General features: G+C 36.3%; 1 protein-coding gene across 1 annotated transcript in view; it reads left to right on the top strand.

The window, feature by feature from the left end:
• C2H11orf53 (chromosome 2 C11orf53 homolog) overlaps nt 1–16,766 on the top strand; it is a 71,676-nt gene that overhangs the window by 12,035 nt on the left and 42,875 nt on the right. The window contains exon 2 of the mRNA XM_036743953.1: nt 1,327–1,436. Coding sequence (XP_036599848.1) covers nt 1,327–1,436 — 110 coding nt within the window. The remainder of the gene's footprint in view (nt 1–1,326; nt 1,437–16,766) is intronic.

Below are 16,766 nucleotides of genomic sequence, written 5' to 3'. Positions count from 1 at the left end.
GATGATATGACTTGCCCAAGGTCACATAGTTAATAAGCAGCAGAGCCAGAATTCAAACAAAGTCTCCTCAATCCAAAGTCCAGTGCTCTTTTTTTACTATACCACAATTGTCTACAAAGAGTTACCACCTTGTTATTGGCATTATTAATTTTTTTTAAAAAAAATCTGGTGTTTTTGACTGCCCAAAGTAAACAAAAACCTAAAATTTTCTCTTAAAGAGAAGGTAGGTAGTCAAGTGGATAGAGTAGATAGAATATTGGACTTGGAATCAGAAATACTCAAGTTCAAAGCCTGACTCAGGCACTTACTGAGTGACCCTGGACAATTCACATAACCATCCTGAGCCTCAGTGTCCTCATCTGTAAAAAATTGAGATAATAATAGCACCTACTTCAAGGAGTTGTTATAAGGATCAAATAAAATAGCATATATAAACTGCTTTGCAAACGTTGAAGTTGTATAAATGCTAGCTAAGTTAATTGTTCTTTGACTGAGTTGTGATCCTTTTGATTCATTCAAAGGACTAATTTGTACCTCAAAAAGAGATCATATGATGTGGTCTTGTTGTTGTTTTTTTTTTACAGTTAGTTTAACACCTCTTTCATTGGCCCCTCTCTTAAAAAAGAACCACTCCCTTAGATAAGTACAGTAATATTCTTATGTCTATAGCACAGATCACATCGGCCTAAATTCTCTACCACTTGAGGTAATAACAGAACTTACGGATACATCCAACCCCTGATATCTTACACTGAAACATTAACTATGTAAAAAGGTTTGAACAAACACAAATTGTATCTCATACAAAAACATAACACCATCATAACTGGTCTGGAAACCATGTAATATGAGAAATGTAAAATGCCTATGACCTGGAAGAGAGAAGACAGACATAACATAATAATTATCTGCAATTATTTGAAGGATTGTTTTCTGGAAAAGAGTACAGACCTATTCTAAATTGCTGCAAGGGCAGAAGTAGGTAAAGCTAACGAGCAGAAATACAAAGGAATCAGATTTCTATTCAACACAAAAACTTTCTAACAAGAGGCTGCCCAACAATGGAACAAAGCCACCTCATAAAATGCTGACTTTTATATCAATTAGAGGTATTCAAAAAGAGATTTCCAAGAATATGGAACGCTGGTAAAAGATTCTCAGGACTGAATTAAACTGGAGGACCCCTAATGTTTCATTTAACTAAAACTTTCTATGATGGCTAGCTATTATTCTAGTGAGGGTTAGAATTCTCACCTTGAGTTGTCCAGAGGCCAAGTTCATTTTCCTTGACTTCATTTGATTTTCATTCCAAACTATTTTTTTAAGTCCCAGGAGACTACAACAAGAGAGTCTATCAAGGCGTCAGAGTGAAACACACAGTCAAGGATCTGCTGGCTGAAAAACGATCCAGGCAAACAAGTAATCCAAGATTTAATGTAAGTTCCAATTTAATTTTTAAATGCAGTCTTACGTTGTGGCATGCTTTTGATGGAAGGTCTCCTATTCTATCATCCCCTACCTACCTCAGTACATACATACCCACAGTATTACAATAGCTAGCCTTTTACAAGTATTGTTCCATTTCATCCTCAGAGCAACCCTGTGTGGTAGGTGTTATTATTTTCCCTGTTTTACAGAAGAGGAAACTGAGATTGAAAGAGATTAAGTGACTTACCTAGCACTGTGGCTGTATTTGAACTCAGATCTTCCTGACTCCAGGCTCAGTACCCTATCTACTGCAACAGCAGATCTATGGATACTGGCTTAGCCAACAAACAGTAACTACAGCAGATGTTTCACTGTGTTAGACTAGAGGAGTCATCTCTGTTGGTGTGGTATTGCTACTCATCAACTTGGGAAACTTATAATATGGGAACTCCCTCTGTCAATGCAGATCACAGCTTGTATGTGCTTTCCTAGATAAGTTCCAAGGAGTTGGTTGAGCCATAAAGAAGAAAAATGGCTTACCCAAAGGCACATAACTGATAACCATCAGAAGTGGGATTTGAGCCCAGGTCCTGACTCCTCGCCCAGACCTCTATTCACCGTGCCACACTACCTCTATCACCAAAATTTATTATACATTAATGAGCAAATATTACCAAATATAAACAAGTCCCACTATAATGGTGGCAGATCCTCAGAGACACCCCCACCTGTATCGTATAATATCTCAAGTCCATCCCTTGTGGACCTCACTTCAGCAGAGAAAAGAGAGTAAGCAGGTGTTTTTTGCCACTAACATGTCTTTCTGGGGGTTGCTGAAAGGCCCAGCAAGAAGATAGGGGGCATGTGTTGGGGAGGGAAGGGGGAGGGGAGTCAACAAACCAAAACAGTTTGGAAGAGGCCTCCTCGTCCTGCCATCCAGAACTCCCAGGCTTGAAAGGATTTCCCCTCACTCCACTAACCAGGTTAGAAACCCTGGGTCTCTAGAGAAGGAGAAGGGGAATTCATTACTAAAGAATATATTGTAAAACTATATATTCTTTAAGACACAACAATAGATGCATTGTCTGAATTTTGGTCACCTAGGAATATACTTTAAATCATTTTGTTTTTCTTGAACTTGGTCACAGACTCACAGAATTTCAGAGTTGGGAGAGACTTCAGTAGCCATCTGGCCCAATTTGTGTCCGAAAAAATAAACCCTGTGGTCAACCAGCCTTTCCCTGAAAACCTCAGATGAAGGGAAACCCATAATCTTCTGAGGCAGCTTATTCACCTTTGGATAGTTCTAATTGCCAAAAGATTTATTTTCAGACATGGTGGAGAATGTTTGTAATCCTAGCTACCAGAACAGCTGAGGCAGGTAGGTCAAAGCTCCTGTGCTGATAAAAGTGGAACCAGGCCAGTGAGTAGCCCCTGCACTTCCAACCTTGCCAAGATAGGATCCAGGCTTTAAAAGGGGTGGGGGGGGAGGGAGAGAGAGAGAGAGAGAGAGAGAGAGAGAGAGAGAGAGAGAGAGAGAGATGAGAGAGACTGAGAGAGAGACAGAGAGACAGAGACAAAGACAGAGAGAGACAGATAAAGACAGAGACAGAGACAGAGAGAGGGGGGAGGGAAAGAAGGAAAGAAGGAAGGAAGGAAGGAAGGAATAAAGAATTTTTTTTCTGTTCTCAAGTCTAAATTTTGCCTCTTTGCAACTTTCACCTATTGCTACTAGTTCTCTCTCAGGCCAAGCAAAACAAGTCTAATCTCTCTTCCATGAAACAGTCCTTCAAATACTTGAAGAGCTATTGTGACTCCTGAGACTTCTCTTATCCAGTCTCAACATCTTTACTTCCATCAACCAGTCCTCATGTGGCATGGACATGAGACCTTTCACCATTATGGTCATTCTCCCCTGAACATTCTTCATCATATCAGTGAACTTCTTAAAATGTGACTCCCAGAATGCAACAAAGTATTCCATATGCAATCTATTCTCTAGAGTACAATGAGACTATTATTCCTTGATCCTGGGCTCTATGTTTTTGTTAATGCAGCCCAAGATCACATTACTTTTCTGGATGACAAATCACTCTGTTGACTAAAGAGCTTGAAAGTCTACTAATACACCCAGATCTTTGTTCAGATGAACTACTGTATAGCCACATAAAGAAACACAGAATCAATGAATCATCAATCTAGAACTGGAAAAGACTTCAGCAGCCATCTAATCCAATTTCCTCATTTTACAGAGGAGGTAAGAAGTTGGATGACTTGCTTTAGGTCACACAAGTCAGCATTAGAAATGGAATTTGAACCCAGGTCCTCTGACTCCCAAGACTATACTCTTTCTACTATACCACGTTGCCCAATTTATATTTGTAAAGTTTATTTGGGGTATGGAGGCAGGGCAAGGATAAAATTTTACGTTTATCTCTATTAAATTTCATCTTATTGGAATTGTCTCAGTGTTTATAGAATCATAGAATTAGAGCTGAAATGGACCATCAAGTCCAACCTCTTTCATTTTACAGATATGAAACTGAGACAATTGGAAATATTCCTTCGTGTTAGGAGGTAGAAGGGCCCAGATGCTGAGAAAACACTCCATCAGGGCTTAGATATGTACCACTCTACTAAATGATGAGAACAACCTCAAGAGCCCTACACCCAATGCAGAGTAACTTCTCCAGTCCTATAGCAATCCTGTGATAGACAAGCCAAGCCAGATTAAGAGCCAAGCAGAGAGGGCAGAGCATGAGGCCCCTGGAGCCTTAGGGCAGTTCCAGCATTCCATGCTTGAGCTCTGTACTACCTAAGCCCAGCCAAGTCCAAACCTTCTCTGAAGCCAATGAGTGCAGAAGAGTGACTTAGGAACCCTGCCCACACTATTCAGTTGGAGAATTTAACCCAAATACAGGCTCCACAATGAGCAAATTCAGGAAAACTCCGAACACCATGAAGAAATAACTTGATTTGGGAACACCCCAGGGGGTAAACATCAAAGAGGATGGTGGATAGCAACTCTACAATAAGCCCAAGTAAGCCTCAGAGCAAAATAATGCCCCTGACAGAGGAGTGCCTAGGGGAAATGAAACAATTCAAAAGCTAGGGAAGACAGAAAGGCAAAGAAAATAGACACCTTAGAACAGATGATGGAAAATCTCAGTCAAGAACTGAATGCCCTAAAATTTAGAATGGATTAGACAAAAACGAATAACTAGGTAGCAATCATGATTTCAGATAAAGCTAAAATAGATATAGATAAGTTAAAAAGCTATAAGCAGGGAAGTGACACTATGCTTAAAAGCACCATAAATAATAAGTCAATATCAATACTTAATACATATAAATCTAATAACATGGCATCTAAATACACAATGGAAAAGTTAATCAAGTTTGAGGGACAAATAGATGGTAAAACTACACTAATAGGAGAAGGGCCTTAATATACAACTTTTAGATCTAAACAAATCTAACTAAAAAATAAACAAAAAAGAAGACAAGGATTTGAATAAAACTTGAGAAAAAATTAGAAATAATAGACCTCTGGCAATTATTGATTGGGAATAGAAAGGAATTTATATGATTTCCAAATATACGTACCAACTTAACAAAAACTGACTGTGTATTAGGATGAAGATCTTATTTTCAAAATGTAAGGAAGCAAAAATACTAAACATATTTAAAGATCACAATGCCATAAAATTAAATTCAATAAAAGGCCCTTAAAAAGAATTTGAAACTAACTGGAGACTGAATTACATTATTCTAAAGAACTGGTGTGTCAAAAAATAAATTATAGAAAAAATTAAAAAAACTTCATCAGAGAAAACTGCAATAATGAGACAATATGCCAAAGCTTGTAGGATGCAGCTAAAGGAGGTCTGCAAAGACCTAAATAATTAGAGAAACATGAATTGCTCATGAGTAAGTCAATATAATGAACATTACAAAATTACCCAAATTAATTTACTGATTAGTGCTATACGAATCATATTCCCAAAAAAACTTTGTAAGACTAATCACACTTCCAAAAGAATATTTTGTAGAGCTAGAAAAATATTAAAATTCATATGGAGGAACAAAAGGTCAAGAATCTCAAGAAAAATAATGGAAAAAGTGGTTTTAAAAAGTAGGTGTATCAGTACCAGATTTCAAACTGTACCACAAAGCAGTAATCATTAATAATTAATCTATTTGGTACAGAGAGAGAAAAAAAGAGAGAGAAATCCATGGAGCAGCTTGGGCATACAACATATAGAAGCAAACAGACACAGTAGCATAGTCTTTGATAAGCCCAAAGACCCCAGTTACTACAGAGAAGGATACTACTAGGAAAATTAGACAGTTCTCTGGAAGAAATTAAGTTTAGACAAACAACTCACACCATAAACCAATATAATTCCAAGTGGATACACCTAGATATAGATGGTCGCATCATAAACAAATTAGAGAAACAAGGAAGAAATTATCTTTTGGAACTATCAGTAGGAGGAGTTCATGACTAAATAAGTAATAGAATCACAGAAGATAAAATGGATAATTTTATTATATATAATTTAAAAGTTTTTTTGCAAATTAATGTAATGTAGTAAACATTAAAAGGGAAATAGGTAACCAAAAAAAAGAATCCTCATAGCAAATTTCTCTGAAAAGGTTTCATTTCTGAGATATATTAAGGAACTGATTCAAATTTATAAGATTAAGAGTCATTTCCCAATATATAAACAGTCAGAGGATATGAAAAGGCAAGGATAGATATCCAAGCAACCAACAATCATATGAAAAAATGTTCTACATTTCTAATAATTAGAGAAATGCAAATTAAAGCAAATTGAAGTTCCAGTTTACACTTATCAAACTGGCAATGACAAAAGAGAAAAACAAAAAATATTGGAGCAGCCATGGGAAAACAGGTAGACCAGAGCTGTAAATCAGTTTAGCCATTCTGGAAAATATTTTGACATTATAACCATAAGGCTGGCACCTTCTGTATACCCTTTGATCCAGATACTTTTGATACCACTACTAGGCCTAAACTCCAAAGAATTAAAAAGGGAAGAAGGAGAAGATCAATATGCAGTTCTTTGTGGTAGCCCAAAACTGGAAACAAAGAAGGAGGGTTTTCCTGCTGGGGAATGGCTAAACATGTTATAGTATATGAGCCAAATAGCATATTATTCTGCCATAAGAAAAGACAAAATGGGAAATTTCAGGGGAAACTGGAATGATCTTTATGAACAGATGCAGAGTTGTATAAGCAGAAATAGAACAATTTACATAATGGTAACATTATAGTGAAGAATTCTGATCAATGTAATGGTAAACTATGACTACAAAATAATGAAGATAAACACCCTACTTACCACCTGACACAGAAGTGAAGAACTTAAAATTCAGAAACAGACATATAGTTTTGGACATAACTAATGTGGGAATTTTCTCTGTCTGACACTCATTAACTATGAGGAATTTATTTTACTTTTTAATGTTTTTAAAAATTTTTAATTAAAACTTAAATCTTCTTGTATCCTTTGTATACTTTGTTTACCCCCCCTTACCTGAAATGGCTATATATGACATTCTACCAATTCACTTCCTTTTCCTTTTAAATTCTGTTGTAAAATATGCCTTCCCCATGAAGTCTTCTCTGAGGGGAAGCCACATGTCTCAGTGGAAAAGCACATTGTGTGTGTAGTTAGGAGATCTAAGTTTGAATCTCAGCCCTGTCATTTACTACCTTTCTGACTCTGAACAAGTTGCTTGATTTCTCTGAGTCTCAGTTCATACATCTTCTAAAAGAAGGCTTTTAACTGAATGATTTCTATATTCTCCCCTGGTTCTAACTCTGTGATCTTATGAAGAGAAGTTTTTCTCAGTAACACTTGTTTATGATCACTACATTAACCATTATCTTCACAGCATCAATGCACGGTATATATAGTTTCCCACTATATTACATTTCATGTCATTTTTGGAAGTATTTTTATGTATCCATCACATTTCTATGGTATCCATCACATTTCATTAGGTTTCAAACACCTCAAGCTTAGAAGTAATATCATTAAAAAAATTCTCCTCATAATAACAACTTGTATTACATAACACATTATTATTAGCAAAGTACTTTCCCACCATAACACAATAAAACAGATGTTGTAACCATTAAATTATCCCCATTTTACAGATGTGGAAAGGGGAGCCCTGAAAGACTAAATAATTGGCCCAAAGTCACACAACTAAGGAGTGTTTGGGGTGGAATACCAAGTCTCCTGATTTCAAGTCCAGTGTCCTATCCACTAAACCCCACAGGCTCTATCACCACCATGTCACCTAAATACAGTGTTCAGCAAGTGTTATTGACTTATGGACTATCATGATGCAAATTGCTGGATGCCATCTGGTTTGTCTTACAATTTCTCTTATGATATAAACCTATCCAAGTAAACAAAAATCCCTGGTGATTATAGCATAGCATCTAAATCATTTAGCTTGATGGTGTCAAATTCAAATAGAAACAGGGCCACTAAACCAAGCATGAGGATACTTGTGAGCCACATATTGACAGAAAACTACATATTAACATTATCTACGTTCTATCGTATTTTATTCATTTTGTTGAATATCTCTCAATTACAGTCGGGCCTGTGTTTGACACCTCTGATCGAGCCAATTCATTATGATTGACCTGTCTAGAGCTTAACTAATATTCCAAGAGTTCTTGTGACCTTGTACTAATACACAGTGAGAAGATGACTTGTTTCTGGATATAGATATGCTGCAATATCATTATAAAGATAATTGGGTGGCAATACTGAGCTCCAGATATGTTTGCTGTAAATATGGAAACATCTTACAGAAATCTATTCTGTGACATCTGAATTCAGAATAGAAATATTAGTAGTGAATGCCAGAGCTGGAAAATCTAAATCCAATATATATGTTCCTAAGTACTTCTACATGCCAAGTATTCTATTTTGATCATATATAAGACTATATGTGGTAAAAATAATACTGAGAGATGTGGCATTAAAACTATTATATCACTTAGGCTAGTTCCAAAATACTTGACTAACTAGTCAGTAACAGTTCTTAGCATTCACTGTGTAGTTCAGTTGTTGTTCAGTTGGTTTTCAGTTGTGTCTGAATCTTCCTGACCCTATTTGGGGTTTTTTTGGCAAAGATACTGGAGTTGTTTGCCATCTCCTTCTCTAGTTCATTATGTGACCCTGGGCAAATTACTTAACCCCTCCATGCTCTCTAAGGCAAACAGGGTTAAATGATTTGCCCAGGGTCACACAGCTAATTAAGTGTCTGAGGCCAGATTTGGACTCAGGAAGATGAGTCTTCCTGATTCCAAGCCTGGCACTCTATCCACTGTTGCCACCTAACTGCCCCTATTCACTATGTGCCAGACATGATTACAGTTGACAGCTGGCTTCACCTTTCTCTCTTCCCAATATCAACCCCTTAGTTAACTGGTTCAGATCTAAACTCTACTCTGGACTTCCTTGCTTCTATGTCCTACCTCCACTCGAGCATTGCCAAACCTCAATCCTGGATTACACCACCATCCATCTCTTTCGTTTTATTTACATGATGCTGAACAGATCTACAAAAAGTCACATAAGTCTGCTGACTTAGTCCACTACAAATGTAAGTTATCTAATTTCAATTAGGTCCTCAATGAAGCAAGACAATCCTTTTACTGCTTCCTGGTTGATACTCTATCCTAGTCCCCACATTAACTGTCTAGTTGATACTCTATCCCACTCCCCACATTAGCTGTTCTAAACTTCCTCTTCTCAAGTTTCCCACACCACTTTCTTGCCCTTTCCTTACAGCTGAAGGCCTTGCCTTCTGATTTACTAAGAAAAGAGAGGTCATGTGCTGTGAACTACCTCCTCTCTTCTTTTCTACATCTACAACCCATTAATTCCACACGTTCCCTCATTATTTTTTTTTCTTTTCCTCAAGTGTTCAATGGAGAGGTGACTCTTCCCCTTGTCAAGACCAAACCATCTACATGTTCCCTTAAACAATCTCTGTCCCACCATCTTCTTCAGCAGACTGCACACTCTCAACCTCATCTTTAGTCTCTCCCTATATATTGTTTCCTTTTTTGGGCAGTTAAGTATAGTGGATAGAGATCTTCCCTTATAATCAGAAGGATCTGAGTTGAAATCCAGCCTCCAACATTTACTGGCTGTGTCACCTTGGTCTCCATTTCTTCAACTATAAAATGGGGTCATAATAGCACCTACTGCCAGGGTTGTTGTGAGGATCCAATGAGATTATATTTATAAAGCAGTTAGGATAATACCTGGTGCACAGTAGGTGCTTAATAAATGGTTCTTTCTTCCAATGATTAGTATGTGTTTCAAGATTTACAGTCATTTTTAAAGTGTTTTTCAGTTAGTCCACAACATTTATTATTTCAAAAAATATGGTTCCTGCTCTCAATGAATTTACAATCTTATTGGGGGGGTATGCAGAAAATAAATTAGAAAACAATAGAAGACGGTATGTAATAAAGCCATATATTGTGTGATAGTGATGGAGAGTCAGGAGGCATGGGGCCCAGCATCACCACTAACTAGTTGTGTAGCATATGTACTATAGAAATTCAGAGAAAGGAGAGATTATTGTAGGCTCAAATAGAAAATACATGTAACCAAAGGAAATCCAAGCATAAGTAAATAAATCAGTGCGGAAAGAACTTCAAAGAACACATTGGCTCACAGCAGCTGCATCCACAGAAATATATTCAATGACAAAACACAGCATGACATTTGCCAAAGTATATTTGCATTTGCAGTATAAACTAGGATTTAACTTCAAGATCCTGCCTGAGGTCATTTAAAGTCTCAATTTCAATGTAAGGGTTTTTTTTTAACCATCTACCAACTGAGTCTAGTTAATAGAATGTACAGCATGATGTCCAAGAGACTAATAACATGGCATCATGGGTAGAGGACTGGACTCAGCAAAAACCTGGATTCAAGTCCTTTGTCAGACACATACTGGTTGTATGCTCCTGGGCAAGTCACTTAACTTCTTAAGTGTCCAGAGGCACCACCCTAAAACTCTAATTTATTAGATAAGTGGCAGATCAGCGCTGGTAGAAGTTTCCCTATCAAATATCCCCAAATTGATTAAATCACAAGTCTGAACCATTGACCCTACCTAAGCCCCACCACAAAATATAGCAATGAGTAAATTACAGAAGTTTGGTGATTATCTTGTTTTAGGTAGCTTCAATGAAACAGGTGAATAATTGGTATCTATGTGATGTTTATCCTGGTGGAATCTGCTCTGATTATACTGCTTGATCCGAGCCATAATAATATTTGTGCACATCTCAAGATGAATGTCACTCATATTTGTTAAGTATTCCTCCAAGCTGAGAAGCAGTATGGCATAGTGGATTAAGAGGTAGCCTTGGAGCACAAAAGCCTGAGTTCAAGTCCTACTGTAGACACATACTCATTATGTGACCCTGGGCAAATTACTTAACCCCTCCATGCTCTCTAAGATGTTACATTTTAAAGAAAGTGCCAACCTGCATGAATAAAAATTGTTTTCTCACATGGGACATCCCTATACGCATGAAGTCATAGGTCCAATACCAGACTAGCCACTGTGTGGTTACTTCCAAGGTCCACACTGTGAGTTTCCAACCAGCCCTCCACTCTTGCTCCCTCCAGCTAGGTTTTGCAAGCTACAGCTATCTCTAATCTATTTCTTATCACATGGGGAGGCATGCATCTAATGTTTGTCTTTGCTGGTCCTGGCTTTTCTAGTGGACTTCCTTTCCTATTGTCCATAAACTTCTGGCTGACATTTTGTGCAGTTGTAGGATATATATAGGAAGTCATTAACTGGATTTTGTTGTTGGATTTCTTGGTCATTATTTGGTTTCAGGGTTTTGTTTTTGTTTGTTTTGTTTGTTTTTCAGAAGAGATGAGGAAGCTTGACCTTCTTGTGATAATTGTTACATTGGTTAAATTTCCATAGGGAATGGCAGTAGTATATATCAATATCTGTTCCTTTTTTAACATTTGCCATTTTGAGGAATAACTGTTGTTGTTCCTCAGTCATTTCAGTCGTGTCTGATTCTTTGTGATCCCATTTGGGTTTTTCTTGACAAAGATACTGGAGTAGTTTGTCATTTCCTTTTCCAGCTCATTTTACAGATTGAGTTGGAGACTCAATAGCTTCTTTAAATAAGTTGAGTTGGAGCTATTTAAAATGCATGCTACATCTTTTGAACTTTATCTTTTGTTCTAGCTTAGGGTTGATTTTGGTCTTTACCTAATAAGTTAATGGTATGACTATATTCAGAAAGTTGCTTCAGAAATTATTTCCCCTTGGGTTCCAGTCTTGTTTTGGTTCTAATCAGTCCTACCCTGAACTGCAGACTGATCTGAATGACTCACAGAGTGTTAGTATCTGTGCAGTTTTATGCTAATGGAGACAAAGGGAGGCAGAGCCTTTTACAAATGTACCAATCTAGGGTAAGCAGATCCTAAGTATTTTCAAATATGCCAATCACAAATAAAGGAAATGAGGATAAACATAGGGTTAATGGAATTTCCTTGGTATTAGGAGATGCACTCGTAATCATTAGTCATTCTAATTGTTTCTATTCATATGTCTTCCTGTCTCTCTCTCAAGTATATGTCCCTTTCCAACCTGAATGAATCACCTTTTTCCATCTCACTGCTACTAATACTACAGAAGAAAAAGAGATTCACATTAAACTGAGTGCCATTTTGTATTTTTTCCATTTTTTTGGTTGTCATAACCAAAGAAATAGCTACTTAGTAGCAAGCCTTCTAATGAAGAGTCATTTCCATGTTTACATAGGCTGGTTTTCAGAAAGTAGTCACTATATTTTGCCAAGATGGTCCTCAAAGTCTTTCCAGCACGGTAGAACCTTCTTTACCTTCTGCTGACCACTAAGTCAGAACCAAGGGTTACTTGCAGACCATGATGAAGCCTTGGAGTGGGAATTTGTGAACACTATTTTAGGACGACAATGATGACCAGAAAAACCATTATTAAGGGTGTATATTGGCAGGGTGAATTATGGGCACAAAGTAGGACAAAAGAGTCCTGGGTTTGGGTTTGGGAAACCAGGCAAATTCTGGCTCTGATATTTATTCAGGTTGGATAAAATATATTTAACAGTGACATGGGAGATGAGTGACAATCAATATGTGGGTGTGCGAGTGTGTATAGATAGATAGATATAGATACATATGTATATGTGCATGAAGCCAAATCTTGCATACATATACATATTGTGAAATGTGGTAATGTGATCTACCCTGTTTATACTTGCCGTGTGTGTGTATGTGTGTGTGTGTGTGTGTATGTGTATGCATGTGTAATGAGTAGAGAGTTGCTTAGAGCACTGAGGTTCAGTGATCACATGGGGTCACATGGGGGGGACACATATTTGTTAGAGGCAGGGCCTGAACCACAGCTTTCCAGACTTCTGTCCTCTACCCCATGATACCTCTAAAGTTTGGCATCTAAACAGAAAGCAACATTTAGCCATGTTCCCATTTGGTAATATTCCTTTTCTGCTTATATTTAAGTAATTCTTTAAATTACAATTATAATTTTTTCATTTTTCTATGTTTCCCTTAATTTTATATTCAAACCATCAACAAAATAACCCATTCCAAATACTGGTGCCATTCAAAATACATAGGCAAGGTTATAGTACCAGCCAGATTTCCTTGTTTGTTGTATTTTTCTAATTGCTTTGAAAAAATAAATATCATGAATGCAGAGAGATATATTACATTTTACAGAACAGCAGGCAAATGAATGTTACACATTTATTGTCTAGGCATGCTGTTTGATCTTTGTTTAGAAATTAGTAAACCTTAACTGTGAAACAGATGTGCTTACCTCCTTGCCCTGTCCTGATAATTGCCTTTCATTCCACCAGGGATGTTAGCTAATGGTTTGTTTAATGAGATATCCAACTGCTGCCATTCTACAACAATTTAATTTATATTTACTTCTTAATAGCTGTAAAATATTTACATTGCAATGTTGATATTTGTGATTTGCATTTTGATTTTTTTAAAAATTAAGGAAGGGGAATAGATAACTGGAGAAAGCATATAATTTCTGATTTCATCTGATTTCTCTGGAACTTTGGGAAGTAGAGCAAAGGAAATTCTTCTACCCTCTCTAAAACAAGGAAAAGTGGTTACAATCCCTTAAACAGCAACAAAAAAGAGTATTTCCATACACAGAGAACACGAAAGAATATCCTATATGAAACCATGATCTCTATTTCATTCCACTTGCTTTTTAAAAAAATATATAATAAATTCCATACTCCACTTTCAAAAATGTCTTGTTTCTCTGTGTACCCACCTGAGCTTCCTTCTATTCTTTTTTACACATTTTTAAAAATGTCACAATGGCTTTCTTTGTTTTTTCTAATTCTCCCTACCTCTCCCTCCCCCATTAAAAACCTTAAAGAAGAAAGAGGAAAAAAAAACCTTTGTTACAAATGAGCAAAGTCAAGCAAAATGAATTAACAGATGGGCCAAGTCCAAAAATATGTCTTTCCACATTATGAGTCCATCACCTTTTTGTCATGAATTGGGTAACAATAAGTTTTCTGGAGACATATCTAATCATTACATTCATCAAGTCTTCTTTTAAAATATATTTTTTCATTAATATTTTCCAATTACATATAAAAAATTAACAATCATTTTGAAAAAAATTTTAGTTCCAAATTCTCTCCTATCCCTTCCTATCTCTTCCCTTTAGTTGAGAAAACAAGCAATTTGATATTGATTATACATGTGAAATCATGTAAAATATATTTCCATATTAGCCACGTTGCAAAAGAAAACACAGACCAAAAGCTCAAGAAAAATAAGGAAAACGAAAAAAGTATGCTTCAATCTGCAATCAGAGTTCATCAGTTCTCTGCTTCTGAAAGTGGATACTATTTTTTGTCTTGGGTCCTTTGGAATTGTCTTGATCAGAGTAGCTGAGTCTTTCACAGTTGATCATTGTGACAATATTACTGTTACTGTGTACAATGTTCTCCTGCTCACTTTGGCTTACTCCGCTTTGCATGAGTTCATATATGTCTTCACAGGCTTTTCTGAAACCATCCTGCTTGTCATTTCTTATAGCACAATAGTACTCCAACACAATCATATACCACAACTTGTTCAGCCATTCCCCAATTGATGGACATCCCCTCAATTTCCAATTCTTTGCCACAACAAAAAAAAATCTACTATAAATATTTTTGTACAAATAAGTCCTTTTCCCTTTTCTTTTTCTCTTTGACGTATATACCTAGTAGCTGTATTGCTGGGTCAAAGGGTGTGCACAATTTTATAGCACTTTGGACAGTTTCACATTATTCTCTAGAATGGTTGGCCCAGTTCACAACTCCACCAACAGTGTACTAGTGTCCCAATTTTTCCGTATCACTTCCATGATCTGTCCCTTTCCTTTTCAGTCATGTTAGTCAATATGATAGGTATGAGGATAGCTTTGATTTATTCTTCTGAAAACTCTTGTTCATATCCTTTGGCCATTTATCAACTGAGGAATGGCTCTATTTTTATAAATTTGGCTCAGTTCTCCTATATAGTTTAGAAATGAGTTAGAGAAACTTAGTGTAAAATTTCCCCCAGTTTCCTACTTTCTTTTTAATCTTAGGTACATTTGTTTTATTTGTGCAATATAATATAATCCAAATTATCTATTTTACTTTCCACAACGCTCTGTATCTCTTGTTTAGTTATAAACTCTTCCCTTATCCGTAGATCTGACAGGCACATTTTTCCCAGGTTCCCCTAATTGACTTATGATATTACCCTTTATTTCTAAAGTCATGTGCTCATTTTGACCTTATTGTGGTATATAGTTTGAGACGTTGGTCTATGAGTTTTTGCCGAACTGCTTTCTAGTTAATATTTGTCACATATTGAGTTCCTACCCCCACAAGCTTGGATTTTATCAAACATTAGATTTCTATGATAATTTACTACTATGTATTATGTACTTAATCTATTCCACTGATCCACTACTCTATTTCTTAGCCAGCACCAGATTGTTTTGATAATTATGGCTTTGTAATTCATTTTGAGATCTGGTACTGCTAGGCTACCTTCCTTCACATTTGTTTCCATTAATTCCCTTGATATTCTTTTTCTTCCAGATGAATTTTGTTATTATATTTTCTAGTTCTATAGAATAATTCTTTAGTAGTTTGATTGGCATGGCACTAATTAAGTAAACTAATTTAGGTAGAATTGTCATTTTTATTATATTAACTCGGCTTACCCATGAGCAATTAATATTTCTCCAATTGTTTAGAGGTGTCTTTGTGTGAAAAATGTTTTATAATTCTGTTCATATAGTTCCTGGATTTGTCTTGGCAGGTAGACTCCTAAGTATTTTATTTATTTATTTTAAATGGAATTTCAATTATTCTGAAAGTTTTCCTCATTCATCAAGTCTTGAGTCTTCCAAAGTTCTTTTTCTTTAAAATTTTGCTTTGTGTAAATTGATCTTCTATTCCTGCTTATTTTGCTCTGCTATACTATCCAGGATTCTTTAAAATCATTTCTTTGATCATTCCTTATAGCACAATAATATTCCAATATGTTCATATGTCACAATTAGTAGAGCCCTTCCCTAATTGTCTAAAAGACAATCTAAGACACCTGCTTAAATTCTAATTCTTTTTTTTGCCTCTTTTTACTCCCTACTTGAGGATTACTTGTAGCTATTCCCTCTTAAACTCCCTCCCCCCCCATCCTTCCTTTTTTCCCTATTAAGTTTGACATATTGCTTACAACTCTGTGTTTTTGTTCAACTAATTTCGTCCATTCCAGATGAATGTGAGGTTCATCTAATGCTTGCTTTCTTTACCCTCTCCTCCATGTTTATATACTCTTCACAAGCAACTCAGTTATAAGAAAGAGCAAGCTCCACCCCATTCCTCCTTTCTATATTAGTGTATTCCTCTTTTTACTGTCCTTTCTTTTTTCCCCTCTTCAAATTCACAGAACAGAAGCAATCCACCCCAAGACTTCAAGTTTGTATTACTTTACTCTCTTAATACCCTTTGAAGGCACTGAGTTTTAAAGAGACACTTATGTTTGTATTTCAAAGTTCCTACTAAGCTCTGGTAATTTTTTTTTTAAATCAGAAATGCTTGAAAGTCTTCTATTCCATTGAAGATCCATTTTTCTCCTGTAGGATTATACTCAGCTTTGCAGGATAAGTTATTCTTTTCTTGGTTGTAAGCCTACATCTATAGTTTTTAG

The sequence above is a fragment of the Trichosurus vulpecula genome, chromosome 2 (genome assembly GCF_011100635.1).
Source record: "Trichosurus vulpecula isolate mTriVul1 chromosome 2, mTriVul1.pri, whole genome shotgun sequence".
Classification (NCBI taxonomy): Eukaryota; Metazoa; Chordata; class Mammalia; order Diprotodontia; family Phalangeridae; genus Trichosurus; species Trichosurus vulpecula.
The sequence above is the reverse complement of the archived record's forward strand: the minus strand, read 5'-3'. Positions and strand labels throughout refer to the sequence as shown.